The sequence below is a fragment of the Rousettus aegyptiacus genome, unplaced genomic scaffold (genome assembly GCF_014176215.1).
Source record: "Rousettus aegyptiacus isolate mRouAeg1 unplaced genomic scaffold, mRouAeg1.p scaffold_m13_p_2, whole genome shotgun sequence".
In the NCBI taxonomy this organism is placed as follows: Eukaryota; Metazoa; Chordata; class Mammalia; order Chiroptera; family Pteropodidae; genus Rousettus; species Rousettus aegyptiacus.
In genome coordinates this window covers 49,541,621-49,565,113 of record NW_023416295.1, presented here as the reverse complement: position 1 = coordinate 49,565,113, position 23,493 = coordinate 49,541,621, and the positions used below count along the sequence as shown (strand labels likewise).

General features: G+C 37.8%; 1 protein-coding gene and 1 long non-coding RNA gene across 2 annotated transcripts; one reads left to right on the top strand and one right to left on the bottom strand.

The window, feature by feature from the left end:
• Positions 1 to 3,125: 3,125 nt before the first annotated feature.
• On the bottom strand, positions 3,126 to 6,417 carry LOC107521047. Its single transcript, XR_001599498.2, has 3 exons — positions 6,171 to 6,417; positions 5,743 to 5,899; positions 3,126 to 3,598 (listed from the first exon to the last, which is right to left on the bottom strand). It is a non-coding gene; the product is annotated as an uncharacterized LOC107521047 (long non-coding RNA).
• Positions 6,418 to 6,424: 7 nt separating this feature from the next.
• On the top strand, positions 6,425 to 22,065 carry DHRS9 (dehydrogenase/reductase 9). The gene is made up of 5 exons (XM_016165417.2): positions 6,425 to 6,585; positions 13,601 to 13,968; positions 15,158 to 15,416; positions 18,811 to 18,974; positions 21,669 to 22,065. Exons 2-5 carry the CDS (start codon positions 13,656 to 13,658, stop codon positions 21,890 to 21,892), a joined length of 960 nt encoding a protein of 319 aa, XP_016020903.1. The 5' UTR covers positions 6,425 to 6,585; positions 13,601 to 13,655; the 3' UTR covers positions 21,893 to 22,065.
• Positions 22,066 to 23,493: the final 1,428 nt, after the last annotated feature.

The following is a 23,493-nucleotide window of genomic DNA, read 5'->3' as shown; positions in this document are numbered from 1 at the left end:
TATTCACATACTTCTACTGCAAATTCTACCTGGTTTTCAGAGTTTCTCCTATGTCTGCTGTTTCTTAAAAATAAGCAGCCTACAATAATTGTATGCCACAGAGACACGTTTGGGGGTGGCAAATTTCACTCCCTTGCATTCACATGTTTAGTGCTTTGGTGTTGACCGAGGGCTGTGCCACAAGACTCCAGCAGCCTAGGCCAGACTTTATATGATGGCAGCATTACAAGAAGGCGGGCACAAATGTGCTCTTTTTTAAAGCCAGTCCTTGCATCACTTCTACTGATGCTCCATTGTCCCAAACAAGCCACATGGTTAATATGGGAAGGGTCAATATAAGAAGAGACTACACATAAGGGCATGGATAGGGGGAGGTTTGTCCATTACTGAAACAATCTATTACAAACTTCAACGGTACAAACATGCAAATTCTAGGAATTTATTCTAAGTAAACGATCAGATGTATACAAAGATGTTCATTTAAACATGCTCTTCAAAACATTATCCTGATAATGAAAAATTAGAAGCAATTTAAATGCTCAATTATAGGAGGTTAGCCAAGCAAACCCATATGATGGAATACTACTATTTTTTTTTCTAAATTATTGCACACAAGAATATTTATTTGCTATCAGAAAATGTTTGAAATAAGTTTATGGTAAACTTTTTAGAAAGCTACTAGCCAGGAAATGCTCCAAGTATATCATAAATATAGGGTACGAAGTTCATTTGGGACATTTACTTAACAAACGTTTGACATCACACTGGAGGGCCACTAATAGCTGGTAAGTTAACCTGTATTAGTTCAGATCTATTTCACCATGGGATGTTATCTGTACCTACAGCCAACCAGCTTCAACAAGGTATTGTAACAACAATGTGTACTTTATTTTTGGTTGGTTTCATTAACAATACTGCCATTCCCAAGATTTTGCACTCAAATTAGTTCATAGGCAGTTTGCTTTCAAATTAATAATTTACATTTTATATATAAAAATCAGCTTGTGGTTATATCATGTTTTAAAATTTTTATAATAGAATATTTCAACTGTACATAAATGTAGATTAGTATCCTAAACTCCCACATATCCATCACCAGCCCCACCATAAAACCCATGGCTAATCCTGGCTTCATCTAAACAATAAAGTCTCTCTTTTTTTAATAACCATAATACTATCCTCACTTCTGAGAAGTTAACAATTAATATAATCAACTATCTATTATTTAAACTTCCAATTGTCTCACAGAAATTATCATAAATTAAATTTATTGTTATTTTAAAGTATGTTCCTTTGAATCAGGATCCAATTAAGGTTTATATATTGTAATTGGTTATTACATCTTATAAATCTTTAATCAATAGATTTCCTCTCCATTTTAGGGAGGTATGATTTATTTATATTAAGTAAACCAAGTTATTTGTCCTTAGAATTCCCCTTGGTTTGCTGATTAGACTCCCAGAGAGTAGTTTCACTCATTTATTTTTTGTATTTCCTATAAACTGTTAAGTGGATGAAAAGGCCCTATTAAATTCAAAGTTTTTTGTTTTCAATAGGTTTTCTGGCAGCAGGACTTGTTCCTAGCTGGCATTGTGTTGGATCATATCATTTTCAGCACAATTTTTTTAATGTCTTTTTTTCTTGCCTCATCCACTCTTGGTTTTACCAACATCACTTATCTACAAGCAACCCATGTCAACAACCCAGTGCATATCTCTCCATATTTTCTCCATGTTCACTTAAATATCTTTATGCACATGCACGCAGAGATTCTCTGTTTGCCTTACAAAAATAAGGTTGTGGAGAGCCTTCCAAGCCAAGTAGGAGAGCTCTAATTTGTTCTATTTAATGACTGCAAAATAATATTCCATGTGTACACCCACCACAATTTACTCAGCCATCCCACTTCTAGTGGCAATAACTTCCCTGGTTCTTGTTGACACATCTTGTTCACATACACATATACACTAGCTTTTGTTTTGATAGGATCAATTCCCAGGAGTGGGATTACTGGGTCAAAAATAATATATATTTTTATTTTAATTGATGTTTCCACATAGCTTTCAAAAAAAATCTGTAGAGATTCACATATTCACCAGCTAAGGATGAGATCACCCTTTTCTACACAATCTAACACAATCCCAAGGAGCAGAAAATAGTCACAAGTGAGAGTCATGCGTTGGGAGCCAGCAAGGAGTGGGAGTCATTCAAAAAGTGGAAAAAGCTCTATGGGATTCTTTAGTCAGCCATTTCTGAACTAATTTTGAGTGATTTCTCAATAGAAAAGTCCCTGTCTATTCATCTTTGCATCTCATGAGCCAAACAGAGGTCTGGCACAGAACAAAATTTAGAATACCCATAGAGTCTGAAGACAGTTATCTCTAATACTGAAAGTTATTTCTAACTTCTCTCTGTTTTATGGATTGCAGTAAGCTTTTTCCTACTGGATAGTACTTGCGTATTATGCAATAGAATGTATCTAGCATCTGCTCTTAATTTCATTTGATTCTTATTCATCTTAGCTAAGATTCTGGGGAAAAGAAGTCATTTGAGAGGAAAGCAGGAAACTGAGCGAGAGGATTATTTTTAAGCCAGGGAGCATTTTTTTTAATGCTCTACATGTGATGGCCACACCAAAACAAGTACTCACCTCTTCCCCTCTGTGAGAGTCACATTTTTCCTATTAAGTTACGACTCTTATTTCTCGTAAGTCTCCCTGTTGCCAGGAATCACTAGTGTTTCTGGTCATTTACCTCCATTCTCAAACATCTTTTCTCTTATTCTATTTATCTTTTCAGAACAATACTCCCCAGTATAATAATCCCCATCCCACCTTTCAAACCAAGACCTCTTGTTTAAATATGCTACAAAGGCTATGTGTGCTGCGAATAAGAAACATCTTTCTTCAAAGAATCTACCAAACATTCCCATGACTCAGTCCCTAACAGTATACCCAAGGATCTTTCAGTATAGGGGAACAAAAGATTAGCCCAGCTTACAGATTAACTCATTTTACAGTTAGGAGAGTCAGGAAATGCCAACTGAGTAACAAAGCTCCTAATTTTGACCAAGCCTAGCTATGCATTTATGGGCAGCATTTGCAATTAAGCTGCTCACGTGCCAAAGGTATTGTTGTAGCTAGGAATACCTTCAGAGTGGAAATAAGAGAACTGTCTGCTGACAAAGGGAGGAGGTAGAAATTATAAAGTACAATTCAAAAAATATAAAGTCATAATACCAACTCATAATTATTAAAAGAAATGCACACCACTAAGGGTGACCTTGGAGAGAGGATTATATTAATATGCCAGGAAGGAGGAGGTTAACATGCACACTCTGTAAAGAACTTTGCCCTCCCTTGCCACCCTTACAAGAGTGACATCTGCCGTACTCCAGGAGTTGGATCCACCACAGCCTTCAGTGCTGGGTTAAGTGCTTTTCTCCATTGACTCTCATTTCTGGATTCTCTGAGGCTTAGACCACTCCCAGGCCAGTATGGTGCAGTTTCTAAGCAATCCGATGTCTGTAACCTGAGACAGCCTTGAATCTGGATATTCTCCTTATGTTTAGGTGTCTGGAAAATGGCTGAGAAGGCACCCTTGGACAGAAATTGGAGAGAGAAACATGGGAAATATGGATTTAGAAGAAAAAGAAGAGTCATATGTTTAGTGTTTTGTGTGTGGTAGTATTTAGCTTTACCCCTATATAATTACAGTTCAATTGTCAACATTGACATTTACATGTGAATGAAATTCACAATACAATCTTTTGTTTTAAAAAGGAATTAGGAAAAAAATAGAATGGCAATTTGGTTCTCAATTTTTTTACCACCTCTGACGACCAGAAGTTTAATGTAGGGAGAGTTCTGAACAAAGCAGCACTTTGATAGATTACCTTATTAAGGAACCAGATGAAAGAAAATTTAGCACTTAAGATGTAAATTTGAAGGCAGATATGATTACAATTCAGATAAAGTGCTTCTGACAAATGATTCCATTAAGTAAACACCTAAATGGGACCATTTGACAAGCGGAACAAGTGTTCCAACCCTGGTGTCAGGGCTACTGAAACTAAACTCTTAAAAAGTGGGTCAACTGGAATTGAGGGATCCAGACATAGCAAGAATTCTAGTTCTCAATACATAAATCAGTCAAAACATCTGATTTTTCAAAAAGTCTGTGGAGGAAAAGGAGGCCACATACTAAACCTGACAAGCTCAGGGGAGGCCAGTATGATGGCCCCTACAAACTCAGACACCAAAAGTAACCACATAGGTTGGTCGGAACATAAAAATTCCTAACTAAAAGCAAGTTATGGCAGGTAGTCATATCCTGGGTCTGTAGCTTCCTTGACAAAGCTTGAGCTTTACCTTAAGTGAGCCTGTCATCTGTTTGCATCTAAGATGACATAGCTTGAAATGTCAGAGTAATCTCTTTTTCCAGACCCCTCAGGGCACACCCACCACACCAGAACATGAGACCACAGAATACTTGGTAATCTTGTCCCCTGCATAATAAATATTAGTTATTATCGATCCTGTACCAACCAACATAAAAGAAGTATGTGTCTCTTTGTTTTGCTTTTTATTCAGTCCCGGAAATTCCCGCCTTCTTTGCTTTCTCCCTTAAATGACCACCAATGGATTTCATGTACCTTCCTTAGGTCTCCTCCTTTGATTCTAATGGATAAAATAAGCTGCAGAACTGCCATTCTCCAGAGAATTTTCTTAATTCGTTGAGATTTTGCTTCCTGGCAATTGTCATCAGTTTGGCTCAAGTAAACTCATGAACTGAGAAAACGCTCTGGATTTTTGTATGGTGGGTATGCCCTGAGGGGTCTGGAAAAGAAGATTACTCTGACATTTCAAGCTATGTTATCTTAGATGCAAACAGACAACAGACAGGCTCACTTAAGGTAAAGCTAAACCTTTGTCAAGGAAGCTACGGACCCAGGATATGACTACCTGCCATAACTTGCTTTTAGTTAGGAATTTTTGTGTTCCGACCATCCTATGTGGTTACTTTCGGTCTCTAAGTATGTAAGGGCCACCATACTGGCCTCTCCTGAGCTTATCAGGTTTAGTATGTGGCCCCTTTTTTAACCACATTGGAAAGTTTTTAAAACAGGACTGCGCTAGACAAGAGTATTAAATCAGCGAAACTTACTAAATGTTACAGCCTTTTCTTTGCCCCCTTTCCTTCTCTACTCTATGACCACCCAGGTACTTGTAGCTCTCAGTGACAATAACTTGTTCATAGAAAGGGTCTGATATTAATCATTTACACCTTTCTTCATGTGGATTTAAGTCAATGTATTATTTCTCAGAGAGGTTTTCTGTTTAAGCCTGACTTTGACTTGTGGGATGTTAAAGGGGAAAAAGTATGTTTGGCACATTTTTAGTACCCTAAATCAGAGGAAATTTTGATCTTGCCTTTTTGTTCTTTTGGAGAAAAAAAGAATTCCCATTTAATTTACAGGGCGATTATAGTATCTAGACTCTAGATAAGTGGATATGTTTATTTATCTACTCTTCCAAGCTAAACCATAATAAACTGAATTTATAAAAGAAGAAACACAGAAGCTTGGGAAATCTGAAATGTATAAGAATAAATTGGTATATAAGGAAACTGAAATTAAACAATTAGTAGGCTTCGTACCTGCCCGTCAGCCTGTCTACATAAGGGGGAGGTAGTGAGCTAGAGAGGGCGGTGCATATTAGCATCACGTCTTCCTCCTTCTTACCTGCAGCCTCAGTGCTTTCCATCACAGGCCCAGGATATGCCAGGTCAATTGTGACAAGCTCGGAAACCAATCAACTCTGAGAAGAATAAAAGCATCCTCTCCCATTCTTAGCGATCTCAGTTCCAAAGACCACTTCAGTAAAATCTCCTTGTCATACCTTAAAACACAAATTAAGACTCATAATTAAGTCCAAAACCTTATTTCACTAAATTTCTTTTGATCTCCTTGCTCATCAATGGTGTTTTAAAAAAAAATGGTAAAAAGAATCATCAGAGATTCATTTCTCCTATGTAATTTCTTAGGGATGGTGTACTAAATCAGTAAATGCACACTAACAGGAAGAAAAAAACATATAGATTATGAACAATAATCATAATTCAAAAGTTAAATGATTAAAACAATACATCAGGCAGTTTACAAATGCTTACACGTTACAGTATTTCAGCTGCCAAATCTGGTCAAGTGATCGTACTCACAGTTGAAAGAATAATGTTAATCACTTTTAAGTTTCTTCTGAAAGTTGCTAAATTTAATTTGCTAAAAATATTGCCAAGTCCTTTGAAAACATGAGACCCACAGCTTCTTGGCTTCCTTCATCTACAGAAGAGTGATTTAGTCATCACCCAGTGTCACAACAAGGGTGACTCACAGAGTGAGGAGGGAACCTAAGGACACTTCACACATTTGGTACTTGGGGCTTGACAGAAGCCCAGGCACTTCCACCTCAGGAGAATCAGCAAGTTCAAGGTGACACAACTCTTCCTTCCCCTAACACAGAGGACAGATCGCAATCAGGCCAGCAGGTCCACAACAGCTTCTGTGTCCCAATTCAGCTTTAAAAAGGTAACCGATGACTGGGTTTTGTCATTTAGTACTTTATTTCTCATGTCAGTCTTCAAACTGTCTTTGATTTTCCTCACTCTTACAGAATTAATCAAATTGTCTTTCATGCTGTGGTCAATTGTTGCTATTTTTAATTTTTTTAAAGTAATATATTAGAAGGCAGTGATGGGCACAGTGTTCATCTCAAGATAGAAGTAATCTCAGTGTCACCTGGGACATTGCCTTGAACTCCCCCAGGTCTCTCTTTGAATGTATTTTAGCATCCTAGAGTGACAATTAGTTTTGTATCTATGACTATTTGACACCATCTGTGAATCTCATAATTAATTGAAATTGGAGTGAGGAGGGGCTTCAAAAAAAGTAGGAATCTTAGCTGAAGTTTCTTACTGTGAGCACAGATTTGCTTCCAGCTGCAGAGTTGATCTGGGTCTACTTGCTTTACTAATATTATCAGATTTCAGTTAAGGCAAATGCACGCACGTGCACACACAAACATATACACTAAACTGAGTGAGAAAAATACCTGCTAGGTCATAAGGACACAAGGAAATTTCTCACAGTGCACATTTGATTCCTGAATACTGGGATGACCGCAATATACTTGCTTCAGATATATGCTCTCCATCTTACAATCCAGTGGTTGATATTTTACCTAAAATAAAAAGTCTATTATCACTCTGACTCCCAACATCCAATAAGAAAGTCAGTTTAGTGGCTTTGCTGCAGCTAAATCCTGGCAGGCTTTGTTCAAGACTTTATGATTCAAATGGTGCTGTGATGCGATCTCTCAATGGGTTGATTTTAAGCAGTTGGGGAAAAAGTTTAAATAAGACATTTTTAAACTAAAATCAATTTATGGTGGTACAAATAGTTCTAAAATGTCCTGCTACACTCTTTGCTCAAGAGCAATAAATTGTTATCAATTTGGTTGATTAGGTTTAGTATTACTTTCTAAAACAAAGCACTTTGTAGAGTTATGCAGTAATAAAATCAAGTGGTGCCAGAGATATTATGTAGAAAGATCTCTTTGTTTCTTACAAAAAAATATAACTCACAATGACATTGAGACATCATTTTCCTTTTTTTTTTTAAACTGTGCCATTTATTTTTAAAGGGAAGAGGAAGATAAATTTAAAAATAAATAAATAAAAGGATCTTATTTTAGATTTTTAACTAGGAAAAGAAACTCAGGAAGAGAAAATTAAAATAAGCAGAAGTGAGCAAGGACAGCAGTTGAGTTGCCATATTTTTCAATAGCTGTGGTCACGTAGCTACTCTTCAGAATTTTTCATGGCAAATGAAAGAGGAAATTAGTTCTTTCTTGCTTTCTTTTGAATCTTTGTGGCATAGTGGGGAATTTTGATAAAGTATTTTCATTCTTCCTATTAACCAGTAATGTGTTCATCTCTTTGCAGTTCTTTCTTCTCTTTTTATACAGTTTAGAATTTGTTCTAGCTACTCAGGTAAATGATCTTATGTAGATATCTATACTACTTAGTTCACAGAAGTACTTTTACAATTAAATGAGATAAGTATTACTTGAACACTTTTCAAAAATTTTTGAAGTTATCTAATTGGAAGTGTGATGATGATGATGATGATGATGATGATTTTGGCCTGATGATTAAAAGGACTCAAAGACTAATCAATTTATCACCAAAACTTCTCTCTTTTTTTCCTCGCTTCTTTCCTTCCATACATGTATTTACTTAATGTCAAGTATCCCAAAAGGCACTGATGGTATGGAGATGTGTACGCACAAGCCAGGTTCCCAGAGTGGACTGGGAATCCAGGTGGCAGGGAAGCAGAGTAGTAAAGCACAATGGTAGAATAGAGTGATCTGGGTATCAGTTCTAGCAACAGAACAATTGTATCTTGAGCCAATTAACCCACATTTTTAAATTTGTTTCCTCATCTATAACATTGAGATAATTTTATTGTAAGGTTTAAATGAGAAATAGCTATAGATCAGATAAATCAGATAAATCAGAACCATTACCATTATTTCTACATAATTTGGTCACCCAGAATTCCCAAGGACCATGGGTTTTCAAAGAGAATATTCTAAATTCTAGAGTCAACTGGCCACCCATTTGCAGGGCATCCCTCAGTCTATAGCAGCCCAAACTCAAAGGTTCAGCAGAATTTAGGCCTCACAAATGTTATGGGTGCTAATTTAGTAATTTCTAAATTCAAAAATGATGTTATGCATTGATTTAGCTTTGTTCACTGCCTCCTTTTCCCTGATGACAAAAAGCTTTTTTTCCCAATCATAGAAATTAATGCTTACAGTAGCAGGGTATGAGTAATATTTATAAGTAATAAAACTTTTCTAGTAAGGGTATAAAAAAATAAACTCATCAATATGACATTACCAAGGAAGCAATGACTAAGATTCCAGAGAAGTCTTCCTGGGTACTCTGAAGTTCTGGATACCCAAGACAAAGAAGTTCTTGACTGGTGGTTCTCAACTGGGGGTGATTTTGATCCCCATGGGATAGTTGGCAATGTCTAGAGACATTTTTAGTTGTCACGATTGGGGATGGAACCTACTGGAAATTGAGGAGTAGAGGCCAGGGATGCTACTAAACATCCTGCAATATACAAGACAATAATTATCCTGGACAAAATATCAAAAGTACAGAGTTTGAGAAACCCATGCCTCAATATGAGCAGTACATAGAGCAGATCCCTCACAAAGTGAAAGCCATTGATCTTGACATCATGGTAAGGTTCTTTCTTTGTAGCAGGCATTTAGTCACTTTATTTTACCAAGTACTTTCCAAGGTAGATATTATCTCTATTTTACAGATAGGAAAATAAAGACTAAGAAGTGATAAATAATTTGCCCAAAGACTTTTTGATGACAGAAGAACTGGCACTGGACCTCTGCCTGCCTGATTTTGAGGCCTGAGCTCCTAATCTTGCCCTTCTCTCTCTCTCTCTCTTTCTGTGTGTGTGTGTGTGTGTGTGTGTGTGTGCGCGCGCGCGCACGCGCACACACACACACACACACTGTCCAGATTTTTACTAGCAAAATGGCTAGTGTTTATTTTGGCTTAAGAAAAATCTCTATGGCCAATTCGATGGACATATATCTAGAATCGCACCTATCTTCATGCACTGCGGCCTGGGGACTGCAGATCTGCTTTCCCTTAATCCATTCTCAGCCTTGACAAGCACCGGGGATGGGGGTTAAGAGGACTGTTACAGACCAAGGCACTCTTGCCTTGAACCAAGAGATTTGTACCTCTGCTAAGCAGTTTGTTGTGAGATAAATTGGAAGACACAGCAGATAAGCAAATGACCCAAGCAACTAAGATCAGCATCCTGAGTCTCTGAATTATTGAGATCAGGGAGCCATGTGTAGGTGACCACAGGGGTAGAGTATGGTTGAGGCAGCCCTTTTAGTTGCTGTTACTCATTTACTTCTCTGTGGTCAATGAACCAATCAGCCATCAATCAGCTTCTATGTACAGGTCATGTTCCCAAAATACTCTGACTGAGGACTGCTGCTCACAGATGACATCTTGATTGTACTACTATTGGAGGTCAAAGGTATCTTTGGTTTGTGGCTGACTTGGTTCAATGACCTAGAGAAATGTGAACATTAGGGACTGAAGAAGAAGCAGTATTTTGGGATGATAACATTTGGAATAAAAATAGGCTTTGCAGAGACAGTGACTGGAACGTGGCAAAGTGAGAGACATCCTCAGACCTCTCCCCTTGAAACAACAATAAGCTGAACATCCAAAACTCAACAAAAAATACCAAATTGCACACCAGCACTTTTGAGCATGGGATCTACTCATAAGAGCTACCACAGGTCAGAACCCCAGGAGTCCAGCCATGTACTGGGAGAAACAAAGATGCTTCCCCTCACAACCAGAGCTCCCTGCAGAAGGAGAGAGGGTGAAGAAGATGCAGCAAGTTCCCTGAACGGCCCTGCCTGGGAATGCTGTGAGCTCCACACAGTCGGCGGCAGTCCCGAGGCATCAGGGCAGAAAGCAGAGAAGCAGGGATGGCAGAGAAGTAACAGTTGATTATTACAAGCTGCAGTTGTAGAATGTGAGGCTGAGCTTCAGCCCCCATCCCCCAACCCAGAGGGCCCCTCTCCCTATATCCTCCAAGACCAACACCGCGGAACCCCAGGGGAATCTGAGCAAGTGCTACCAAAACTGTCACTAACACTGGCAAGGACTGAAACTGAGGGTAGCAAGTGTGATTGAATATCTATCAGAAATAAAAAGGCATTATAAGACTACATAAAGCAAGGATCCAAGAGGCATAGACTCCAGCTACTGGAAACTAAAAGAAAAATGCCTTCTTTGTAACAGGCTAAAAGTCCTTTATATAATAAATCTTTCTGGGAGAAAAAAGCAGAATACATTTCCATTAATTGCCAGGCAGAGAAATAGTCCATTAAATACCATGAACAACCAAGATGACAAGGCAGCTCAGAAAGAAAGAGAAAAATCTCAGAAAATCAGCTTAAAGACATAGAAATATGAGACTTAAATGACAGAATTCAGAATGGTACTTTTGAAAAAACTCAGTGAGATCCAAAATAATTTATATCAACAATTTCAGACATTGAAAAATCAACTAGATGTGCAGAATGAATTCTTTAGCAAGGAGATTGAAACCCTCAAAAAGAACCAAATAGATCTTCTGGAGATGGAGAACACACTGCAAGAGATGAAAAATAAAATAGCAAGCTTGAGAAATAGAGTCGACCAAATGCAGGAAAAGATCAGTGATATAGAAATAAATCAGAAGGAAGAAGGGAGCAACTGGAGAATAAAAAACAATGAAAGAGAAATACAAGAACTAGCTGATACCATCAGGAGAGGAAAACATAAGAATAATGGGCATTCTCGAATGGGAGGAAACAAAGTAGGGATTAGCAAGCATTTTCAGACAAATAGTTGATGAGAATTTCCCAAATCTAAGGAACGAGCTGGAGTTTGAAATTCAAGAAGTCACTATAACACCCCATTATCTCACCCTAAAAAGGCCTTCACCAAGACACATTATATTAAAATTATCAAAAATCAATGACAAAGAAAAACAGGCTTTGCAAAACTCTAGGTCAAGGTTAGCAGATCCTTGGATACAGGCTGAAGGCTGGGACACCAGAGTCTGAAATGACCCTAAGCACAGAGGTATACCTCATAAGGACACCACAATTTATCGTAAGCCTGTCCTTAGCAACTAAATCTCCTCTATGTTTTCTTGTCACCAGGTAAAAATGGGTTTGGCTAGGAAAAGAGGAGGTTGAGGGGGAAATTGAAAGGATGAAAAAAGAAGGGGTCTGATAGCTTCGGTTGACTGCTTGTTTTTTCTCTAGTGGAGGTGAACTTATCAAAAAGCAGAAGGAAGAAAACTCGGGGTCCAAGGTCATTCACTTCTGGAGTCCTAGGGTTCTTACCTATGTTGTGTATGAGACCCAAAGCAATCCAACAAAGCCTTTTCTCAGAAAAAAAAAAAGTTTTATTTTTCCTTGCCAAATGTTCAACATTTTATTCTGAAACAATTTAGAACTTATGGAAAAGTTGAAAAAGTAGTACAACCCAGATTCCCCAAATATTTACATTTTGCCTTATTTATATTTTCATTCTTTCTTTATATACATACATGTATGTATGTTTAATGTTCATTTATTTATATACACATTATTTTCTAAATTGTTTGAGAGTAAACCAAAGATATGGTGCTACTTTGTCATTAAATATTTCAGTGTGTATTTCTCAAAAAGCAGAACATTTTCAAGATAATCATAATAAATTATAAAAATTGAGAAATTAATATTAATACAATATTATTTATTAGATCTACGGATCTTGCTCAAATTTCACTATTTCACCTAATAATGTGCTTTATGGCAAAAGAAAAGAATGATTTTCAGTCCAGGGTCACATGTTACACTGGGTTATCAGATCTCTTTTGTCTCCATTAATCTGGAACAGTCCCCAGTCTTTCTTTTCCTTCATGCTTTGACATTTTTGAAGAGTACAGACTATTCATTGTGTAGAATTGAAAGACGTGCCCCGTGCATTATCAGTTTCCAGTTATGCACAGACATTCTCTGCGTTCTCCTCGGAAGAAAACCTTCCTCGGTATTCTTTTCTTTCATGACTTTGAGGTTTTTGAAGAGTGTGCCATACCAGAGAGCGTATGACCTCGGTTTCTCCTATAACCAGTAGTATTGATTTTTATCACTTGGTTCAGGTGGTATCTGTTAGATCTCCCCACTGTAAAATTACTATTGCTCTTTTTTAAATTAGTATGTGTCCTATGGGGAGATTCTTTGAGATACTGTAATTACCATTTCTCATCAGAATTTCATCCACTAGTTTTAGCATTCATTAATCATTCTTGACTAAAAAAAAAAAAAAATTGTTACTATCTCAGTAATACTCTCAATATTGAGTTGTAATGGTCTTAGAATTGAGTCAAACAATGACATAAACCCACTAAAATAAGAAAATGGAAACCAACTTGCAAATATTTTTGTAGTAGCAACACCAAACCACTACTTTTCCTAGCAGTCTGAAAATAATTAAGAATCAATTAAAATTGAACAACATTTTCTAATAGATGTTGTATTTTCTACTCTTGAATTTCATGAAGTAGCAAGAGATAAGATTTTACCATTAGAGTCTATCTTTCAGATAGATCAATTCACACATGAGATTAATGTCACATTAATTCAATGACCCGTATCAGCTTTGCTATGGCTCTTCTCTCTCTCTCTCTCTCTCTCTCTCTCTCTCTCTCTCTCTCTCTCTCTATCTCTTCCATTTACTTTTGCTATTAATTAATTAGTTTTTGCAATACTTTAGAGGAGTGGTTCAACACTTAAATGGCCATCTTCTCAATCAAATATGAGTTACTTTTTTTAACCATGTATTTATCCACTCAAATGTATTAAAATATCTCAACTTCATCAATTGTAGCTTATAATGCCTTGATGGTTCTAATTTGAATTTTTTTTCTAATTTGGCACATTCAGGACAACATCTTTTATTCAAGAAAGAAGTGTTCCTGTCATACACAGGAAAAACAAAATGTTCCTTTTTGTGTTAGCCCTCTTAATTCTTTGTGGTTTTCTATGGAATTATAAAGGACATCTAAAGATTGCAGACATCACTGATAAGTACATTTTCATTACTGGATGTGACACTGGTTTTGGAAACTTGGCAGCCAGAACTTTTGATAAAAAAGGATTTCATGTAATTGCTGCCTGTCTGACTGAATCAGGATTAACAGCTTTAAAGGCAGAAACCTCAGAGAGGCTTCACACTATGCTTCTGGATGTAACTGACCCAGAGAATGTCAAGAGGACTGCCCAGTGGGTGAAAAATCAAGTTGGGGAAAAAGGTGAGTGACGTGGGAATGGGGAGAATAGTGGGGATGTTGTGAAGTAACTAAAGTAAAATAAAATGTGTTCGGATTTTAAATAGCCTTTCAAGAAAACATCTCCTAAATACCAGCTGTACAGTGGAGAGCACTGGAGAAATCTTAGGATAGCCCAAGTAGTTCTAAGCTCTCTGCTTACATGAAAGACACAGCCCAAGTTCTCTTCAGTCTTAAGTCCCTGTGGCTGAATTTAGAGCTGAGATGGAGGTATTGACTTCTGCTAGTCTCCTCCCATGAAGTGCTACTTTAGCCATATACATAGCAAAGCAACTTGGGGCTAAAATCTGTAGAAAAATATAGGAACAATCTTTGAATTGCCATGTGTATACCCAGGACCTGCTTATCACTACAAAATGATTCCAGAGCTTATACATTTTCAATAGGAAAGCATACAATGTCATGAGAATTTGAGAATAGGTGTCTTAGATAGTCATGGTAGAGTAGTGAGCCATTGGACTTCATTCTGCATTAAATGGCAGCATTCTGAACTAGAGGACTTTTATTGGCTTAAATGAAGTTTGAAATTTTTTCATGAATGAAGGGAAAAACAAATGTTTTTCTCTATCACTATAATATAAATATATATACATATATATCTCTACAATATAGTTGAGAGTCTGAACCTCACAACCAGTGGTTTTAAAAAGCTCCAGATAATTTTAAAGCTTGAATTCCAAACACCTTTGCACATATTAAATATTTCCCATTGTAAATAAGCCAAGTGAATGATAAATTGTTTTTTACCAAAAATAAACATGTCCATATACATAGGGTTTTTGTTTGTTTGTTTTTTGTTTTTTTGTCCACATATAACAATTTGTAAATATTCTCTGGCCTTGCCATCTAACATGGAGAAAAACAGACCAATTTACTCTATATCTGATAATGAAAAGCAAAAAGTCTCACTGAGACAGTATCTATATTTGACATTGAGAACCAGAAATAGAATAATTCTGAGGTGGTTTCCTATAACGAAACTTCAACTATATAGTTAGCTTCCTACCCTTTCTGCTATCGCTTCCCCAAAGTGCAAAGTATTTCAAAACAGGAGTATGACTAGAGGAGGAAATGGCACCATTGTGTAAAGCAGGGGCTGTATTTCCATTAAGGATGCTTCTACCACACCTCCTTTCCTTCCTTCCTGTTCTAGGTCTCTGGGGTCTGATCAACAATGCTGGTGTTCTCGGTGCGCTGGCTCCCACTGACTGGCTGACAGTGGAGGACTACAGAGAACCTGTAGAAGTGAACTTGTTTGGACTCATCAATGTGACGTTAAATATGCTTCCCTTGGTCAAAAAAGCTCGAGGAAGGGTTATCAATGTCTCCAGCGTTGCGGGTCGGCTTGCATTCAGTGGAGGGGGCTATACTCCATCTAAATATGCGGTAGAAGGATTTAATGACAGCTTAAGGTAAAGTAAACACTGACATATTAGTAAATAATAGCTGCTAACATTTATTAAACGTTTATTATGTACCAGACACTCTATTTGCTTCTTTAAATTATTCCCAATTTCTAGATAATACCAGTGAAACTGAGATTAAATAACTTGCCAAAAGCCATCCAACTGAGATTTGAACCTGTCTATGTTTATGTTTATAGAACTGAAATTTAAACATCTTTTTTTATTTTTTGCTTTAATGCATGATGCTGATAGTGATGATAAATTTATATTTAACAGGACAACTTGTTAAATAGTTCAGGAATTACATACAAAGTTTAAATCAGGGTTGGTCTCTCCATTGGGTTTACTGTCAGTGGCAGACAAAACAATATTATCTTATTTAAACCTTCAGTAGAAAACTATCTGGTAAAGTAAATAGAATTATCACAAAATAATGACTCAGCTATGCAGCCATTTTTTCCTCTTATTGCAAGTTCTGGACCCAAATCTTCATACGTTTCAGACACTCTAGCTAAATGGACAGTAATCTCTTCACCCCAACCCCAAGGACAAGAAAGGCAGCTTTCTCTGGTGCTTCCATTTCCAAATGAAACTCGGAGCAGAAGTTTACTGATCAGAGGCGGATATTTTGCTACCATGAAAAAGCACTGAGCATGTCCTTTTGCTGTGTGCCATAAGGGAACCCCAGAGCTTAAAACGAAGGACAAGTTAGCAAATAAACACCTCAACTCAGCACCCCAAGCATGGATTTCTTTAGGGGGTTATAATGTTTGAGTTTCACTGGGCTCCTTGGGCCTGTAGGTTTATGTCTTGCCAAATATGGGGAGTTTTCAGCCATTAGTTCATAAAATATTTTTTTCTGCAATCCACTCTCTAGCCTCCTTCTAAGACTATATAACACAAATGTTAGAACTATTGGTTATTGTATTTTTCAAGTAGCTCAGGGGTACTTTAAAATCTAGTTTTCTTTTCTACCTCAATTGCTAACATTTTCATTTTAGAGTTCTTAAGTTGCTGTTCCATGCAGTCTGTCCAAGTTTTGTAGCTACGTTCAGTGGGAAAGATGTGGGGGAGGGGTGGACACTTAGTCACTCTTACCTGGAACCAGAACAAATTACTATTAGTTCAAAGCCCCTAAATTGCAAGTGGTTGTATCAGTCAAGATTATGGTAGGAAATGGAGGAACATTAAAATTAGGTGAATAGAGCATAGCTTACTTAAAGGATTATTGACAAACATGGGAGTTGTGTAGATCTAGGGATTAATGGCAGCAGGGGCAGCTCTATCCACAGGACTGAAGGAAGGAGACAAGGATGTTTCCAGAACTTGGATACATAGAGGCCGTCACCTTCAATTGAGGGGGAAAAGTAACTAGTGTTGACATCGCGGGGGGAATAACTAGCCCAACCTCTTTCTCTGTTCTCCCCCTTATCTCCCTCCAGTACTCCCAATTGACTGCACCCTATAGAACCCCACATATAATTAATACGGGTTGGCCTCCCAGGGTACAGTTCAGGCAGAAGGCTGAGAATACTAGAGGAGCAAATGGAAGGTATCCAGCTTAGTGTGCCATGATAGGCAAGAGAAAAGACAATATTAGATACAGACTTTTCCTCAATTCATCCATTTATTTATTCAACTAGTATTTGTTGAAGGCACATTTTAGAGTTGTGTTCTATACCATGGATCTAGGTTTAGCTTACTAATAAAAGGTTAGATTATTCTACTGAGATTAATAGGGATAGAGCAACTCTGTTTGGCCATTTGATCAGGTTGCAAGGTTGATTCTCCCAGGAAGTAAACACAATAATGTCAGAACCATGCTTCTTAAATGTTAATGTGCATATGAATCACCTTGATTTTTTCAAAATACAGATTCTGATTCACTAGGTCTTGGGTGGACCCCAATTTTCTGCATTTATAGCAAGCAGAACATTGGGACCCACCCCAGACCCACTGAATGAGAACTGCCCATGGATCAGGGATCCCACTTTGAACAGCAAGGTCATGGCGTACCTTCATTAGTCTCCTCGGTTGCCCCTTGGCTCTACTTTCAGCAACAGTGTCATAATAATATTTTAGTATACTTAGAGATTTATTCACTGTTAAAGAGAGATTTCAACTGAAAGGTTTGTGGGATTGCAATACAGTTATGCCATGCCTGTAATTAACCGATAAGGAGTGTTTGTTTCTTTCTAAATCATGGAACTGGTATTTTCAATACCATTGCATGCAAGCCGCAGTCCTATGGCACTCCATAATTTTTATAAGTAGGAGAGTTTAGGGGAGGCAGTCCAACTGGGAAAGGGTTGGGACTCTTTAAAGCTGTACTTGCCCAGCAAGTATATTGGTGTCATACTGGTTTTACTTACCTGGTGAAGTTAGTCGAGTGGCTTAAAGCCATTTGTTTTTAGAGTATATGTTATTTTCATGAGTAAGTGGGGAGAAAAGTCTTCCCAAATACCCCTTGGCACTGTTATTTTACAAAATTCAAAGGAGATCAGAAGATAGATGACTAATTCAATTAAGTTGAAAAAAAAAACCTTTTTTATTTTAATACAAGCAAGTGCCTTTCAAAATATGTCAAGATAAAACTAATTTGCATTTTTGTAAAATGTACTTAAAACTAAACAATAGCTGTCTTCCTAGAAAGCAGAACCTAAGCTAAATTAAACTCATTTAAATTCACCAGTAGAGTTCTTAAAAAGTCTTATGGGAAAAACAAGTCTTATGGTGAAGTCTTCCACACAATGAGTAATTGCTTTCTTATATATTCTTAATGGAAATCTAAATTAAATATAGAAAATAATTATTCATATAATGATGTGTCATACATTGGGTTGCTTTAAAGAAAGGGGCACCACAATTCCCCCAAAACCCTGTTGCCTAATAAATGCATAGACTTTTGGTTTTCTGCAGCAACATGATGAAAACTTGCTGAGCGGCATAGGGAACAGGTTAGTCAAGCTGAGATTGTCACATTGTGTCCCTCAACATATCTTCATTCAGCTGTAATCTCCTCACATTCCTAGAATGGAGGTAAACTTGTTTTTCCAGACCAGGTATTTCACCAGAAGTTACCCTGAGGACTGAAAAGAACCTATCATTAGCCCAAATGGTTCTCAGTTTAGTAAGAGAGTACAGCTTAAGGGGAAGCACTGGACCAGGGGATGGGTCCTCCCAGATCCCTTTCCTGTTCTTTCACTAAACCAGCCCTCACTTCACCCACTGAACTTCAGGTTCTTCATCTGCAAAATAAACAGGGTAGAATGAGATGCTCCTTTCCAATTCACCCAGTTCTGTGATTCTACAAAAAGACCTACAAGAAAAGAGTCAGTCAAATAAAACACATTCTCCAAATAAACCTCCATTAAACATCAGCAATGCGTTCTTTTCACAGACGAGACATGAAGGCTTTCGGTGTGCACGTCTCATGCATCGAACCAGGATTGTTCAAAACAGAATTGTCAGATCTAGTAAAGACTACTGAAAAAAAACTTGTCATTTGGAAACAACTGTCTCCAGAGATCAAACAACAATACGGAGAAGGTTACATTGAAAAAAGTGAGTTTCTGGGTGGGCCCTGGGTCTCTGGGATTCTTTGTCCTAAACATCATGAAGGAGGCTCGAACATAAATGAAAAAATAAGGCTCTCATAATAATACACCAATAGGGATCTTAAGTATGGATCAGGTGTTCCTATTAATTCCAATGTTATCTTTTGCTTCTCAGAGAGTTTATAAACATTTATTGATCATTTACTAAGTGCCAGGTTCTCTACTAAGCACCTTATAAATTATGTATATCATTTACTCCTCAAAAAAAAAACTATGGAAGTAGTGAGCAGAGGCTTGGGCAGCTGAAATGTCTCACCTAAGGTAATACAAGTCCTCTTTTCGTGTCTGTGCCAGGACCCATGGTCTCCGCCTCTACACAAAACTCCTCTTTTTGGTAAACACGAACCACTCACTCAACGTTGTTTCAGGACTTATGGAGATTACAAAATATAAAGACTCAAACTATGACCCTTGACTAGCTTACAATCTAGTTGACAACAAAAAGTAACCAAGTGAGACTATAAAACAATGAAACTGTATCGCATGCAAGAAAATTGATCCTTTACTTCTTAGACCTACCCCAACAGCCCAGAAGGGTGCTGGATGGTGTGGTCTCTAATTGCCCAAGGAATTCATACCAAGGGGAAAACAAAAAAACAAAAAACAAAAAAACATTGCTGGTTAAGAAGCCTTTATTTGACAAGTCAGGTTCGAATAAAGCTTAAAGGATGGGAAGGAATTATGTGGGTAGAAAGTTTCTGGAGCAGGAATCCATGGGGAGTGGAGCTGGAAGAAGTAACATAAGTCCAAAAACTGAGTCAAGGATGAAGGAATAATAATAAAGATAAGATTATGAGAACTAACTTAGTGAAAATTTTCTATGTACCTGTCACCATTATAATAGCTTTACATGAACTCTTTCATTTAAAACGCCCAGATAAACCCTATATGTAGCTACCACCTTAATTTTGTAGAAACAGAGACACAGAGAAGTAACTTGCCTGAAGTCGCGCAATTAGTAAGTGGAAGCTAGATTTGTATCCAGTTACCCTGACTTTGCCATTTATTTTTGGGCACCACACTATACTGTCAACAAGGCATTATTACAGAGCTGGTAGAACTTCCCGTATCAGGGCTGCACTTCCACCTCAAACTTTCTGGCCCTGTTAAAGTATACTTAATATTCTTCAAACTCGTGCTGAGCTCCTGCTTTGAGCTGGACCGAGCCCCTCCTAATAGTATCACCCTGTCTCTCCAAACTGTGACCTTGCCTCTTCATCAGGGGCTTGGTAAGACAGCCAACTGTAGTAAGGTTCAAGGCTAGGAGTTTGCAAGGTGGAGCCAAGACCAAGTCGGACACACCTGGGGAGGTATTTAGAATGACTGACTTCCCCAACTGCCCCACCCACCACAGACACACATACGCACGCACACACGCACACACAGAGATACACATATATATAACAACTAGACAATCTGGTTTGACAGTGCTGACATGTTGCTGTAGGTTTAAAATCACTGCCATTAAATGTTGTTTCTCACTCCCTTACCAACTCTGAAGGTTCTGAGTAGATTCAGGAACAAACCTTTCATTTAAAAGAGCTTTCTTTATTGATATTGACATTGACACTTTCTAAATGCATATAAATATATCATCAACTTCCATCTCAAAATTATATTTTCATTGGCTCCCGGTTCAAATGTCCTGTCTCAGAAGTACCAGTTGGCTTCAAACCCAATTTTACACAGGTTTTCTTATTAGAGTTTTCCAAGTCAAGACTTAGAGATCAGCGAGACTCAGTTCCAAAGCAGACCACAAATTCAAGCTCACTTTTCTTCGTTCCCCCGACTGGGGTAGTAGGAGTTTAAAGTAACCACTAAGACTTATTAGGTAACCTGTTAGGCTCTTTGAACAACTTGTGGCTACTGAGGCCTGAAGTTGAAAGGAAGATTTAAAATAATACATTTCTCTTGAGAAGACACAACTCAGGTGTGTTTTAAGAGCATAAGAGGAATGCTCTAAACCATTAACAATCCCTTAATAAAATATCTACCTCTTCAAAAGTACCTTAACTCATTACTCAAACACTTTACTTTCCTGAGAACCAGGATATGTTTAGCCTCCTGAGTCAAGGCTTTTGGGGAATGACTCTCTCTTTATTCATTGGGTTGTAGAGACAGGTGGTATATGAGTATCTGCACACACAAGCACAAGCAACGTGTATACCTGCATTTCCTATAAACATAGTACTCCCTTAAAACAAATTCAGAATCAAACCCATAATTTCCTGGGCTCAGGAGGCTCACAGACTTTATGAAGTATCTTTACCTTGTTGGTTGAAAGTTGTGCTTCTCAAAGCTTGGTCTCTAGACTAGCGCCATCGGCATCATCTGGAAACTTGATAGAAATGCATATTCTTGGACCTCACTTTACACGTACTGGAGGTGGGACACAGCGATCTGAGTTTTAACAAGCCCTCTAGGAGATTCTGCTGCCCACTCAAATTTAAAAGACAACAATCTAAAGAGAGTACTCCTGCGCGCTTTTCTGAGGAATAGATAGAAACCCATCACCAAGGGCCTCAATTATAATGGCAAGTTTGAATTCCCACATATGCATCATCCTCTTTGCACCCTAACCTCACATACTCTTTTCCCCTTTTTGACAAAGAATAAATATACTTTTTTCTCTTTTTTACAGGTCTAGACAAAATGAAAGGCAACACACCCTATGTGAACCTGGACCTCTCCCTGGTGGTGGAGTGCATGGACCATGCTCTCACAAGTCTCTACCCTAAGACACGTTATGCTGCCGGAAAAGATGCCAAGACTTTATGGATACCCCTGTCTCACATGCCAGCAGTTTTGCAAGACTTTTTCTTATTAAAATGGAAAACAGAGCTGGCTAATCCCAAGGCAGTGTGACTCAACTGACCACAAATGCCTGCCCCAGGCTATGAGTTTGGCTTTTTTTTTTTTTTTTATCTCATTCTTTACCTAATCTCACCTGGACTCATTTAGATCATGCTTCTTTTGGTAAATAAAGGAATCCTACCACCACTGGTGATGTCTCAGAGTCCCTTCTCAAGTTTTCTTTGAAAAGAAAGGCAGGGATAGTATATCACATGGTACCTGCCCAACATTTAGGTTTTGCCTTCCTGATATGACATAAGGAAAATTGAAAGACTTTCTCATCCACAATGATCTCCATCATAGCTTGCCTCATGGTTCTAATCCCCACTACTTAGAGTAACTCCCGAATGTTAAATATTTGTCTCTTATTGACATGTCCAGAGATAAGTAGAATATTTTCATAAAAGGATTAGACATGTTCTGTTATCTTGTTGAGAATAAGACTGTGAAGGACTGGAACTCGGTTCTGTAAACTTTGATGGAGGCAGGAGAGGGACTGATAACAAAGCATTATGTGACCGATATAAGCTAAGGGGCAACAGAAAAATATTAGGTAGGACTGCAAGTAGAAGTGAAGGAAAAGGAATAGAGGACTGAAAAAACAAGCGGGTATAAAAAGTAGGGGTAAGGAGACTCTAAGACAATCTGCCTACTTTACAGGGAATTATGGAGGATGAACAGCCCATTCAAGGCCACTGGGAACACACACAGCTGTCTGGTGGAAAGACGGTAACAACAGAGTCACCACACATTCCAAAAGAAGAAAAATGTGTGAAATATCTATGTTTATTCTGTGACTGTGAATGTAATAAGACTAAGAATATCCAATACAACTTATACCTGAGAATGGTTGGAAATTCTATGTTTGAGGTGCTTGAAACCCCAAGAAAACATAGAGCTAAATAAAAGACTCTCTTTAGCCTACAGTTACCACGACAGTCTGCTCCTGCTCATACTCATGGTTCTAAATTGAATTGATCCTGGACCCACACAATATACACATATCATGAAGAAAATATTTAAATCTTCTGTTTAAAACTATATCCATCTAAAGATATCAGTAATTCTAGTCATTTTTGTTCACCTTTCTGGAAACATTTGTTTATAAGATAATTTCCTTTTTTCAAGTGTACAACATATTGATGACTTTGAAAAATCAAATTACCAATGATGTCAGTCCACCTGGACATATATTTCATTATTTTGAGGAAAGGTACATTTATCCTTTTTGCATGAGAATGAAGTAAGTTGCAGCAAGAATCAAAAGGAAGAATTCTCAGGCAAAATTAGCTAAACTATTGTCACTACCGTCCTGTGAAGTCATTCACATCTTGGCCCTGGCCATAGGGACAGATCACCCGTAGATTTCTGATTTCTTCTTGTTACAATGAACCACCCGTGGATTAGGGGACCCACACTTGACTTGTCCATGGAGCTGAAGTTCACCAACATTGTTTACTGAGGCTCCTTCTTCTCATCTTGAATTCCCAGATTTTGGCTTCATTTCACTGCTTCAAAAATGTCTGGACTGCCTCTCCTTGACCTTCAAGCCCTTCTGGGCTGCAAAGACTTTTAGAATCTGTAGGAACCTCTTTTGCTGAACTTCAGTCATT

Bases quoted from the DNA above. Each gene is read 5' to 3' on its own strand.
- DHRS9 (XM_016165417.2), top strand. From the start codon at position 13,656: ATGTTCCTTTTTGTGTTAGCCCTCTTAATTCTTTGTGGTTTTCTATGG. The intron at 13,969-15,157 runs GTGAGTGACGTG...TTCCTGTTCTAG, and splicing joins AAATCAAGTTGGGGAAAAAG to GTCTCTGGGGTCTGATCAAC. The intron at 18,975-21,668 runs GTGAGTTTCTGG...TCTTTTTTACAG, and splicing joins AGAAGGTTACATTGAAAAAA to GTCTAGACAAAATGAAAGGC.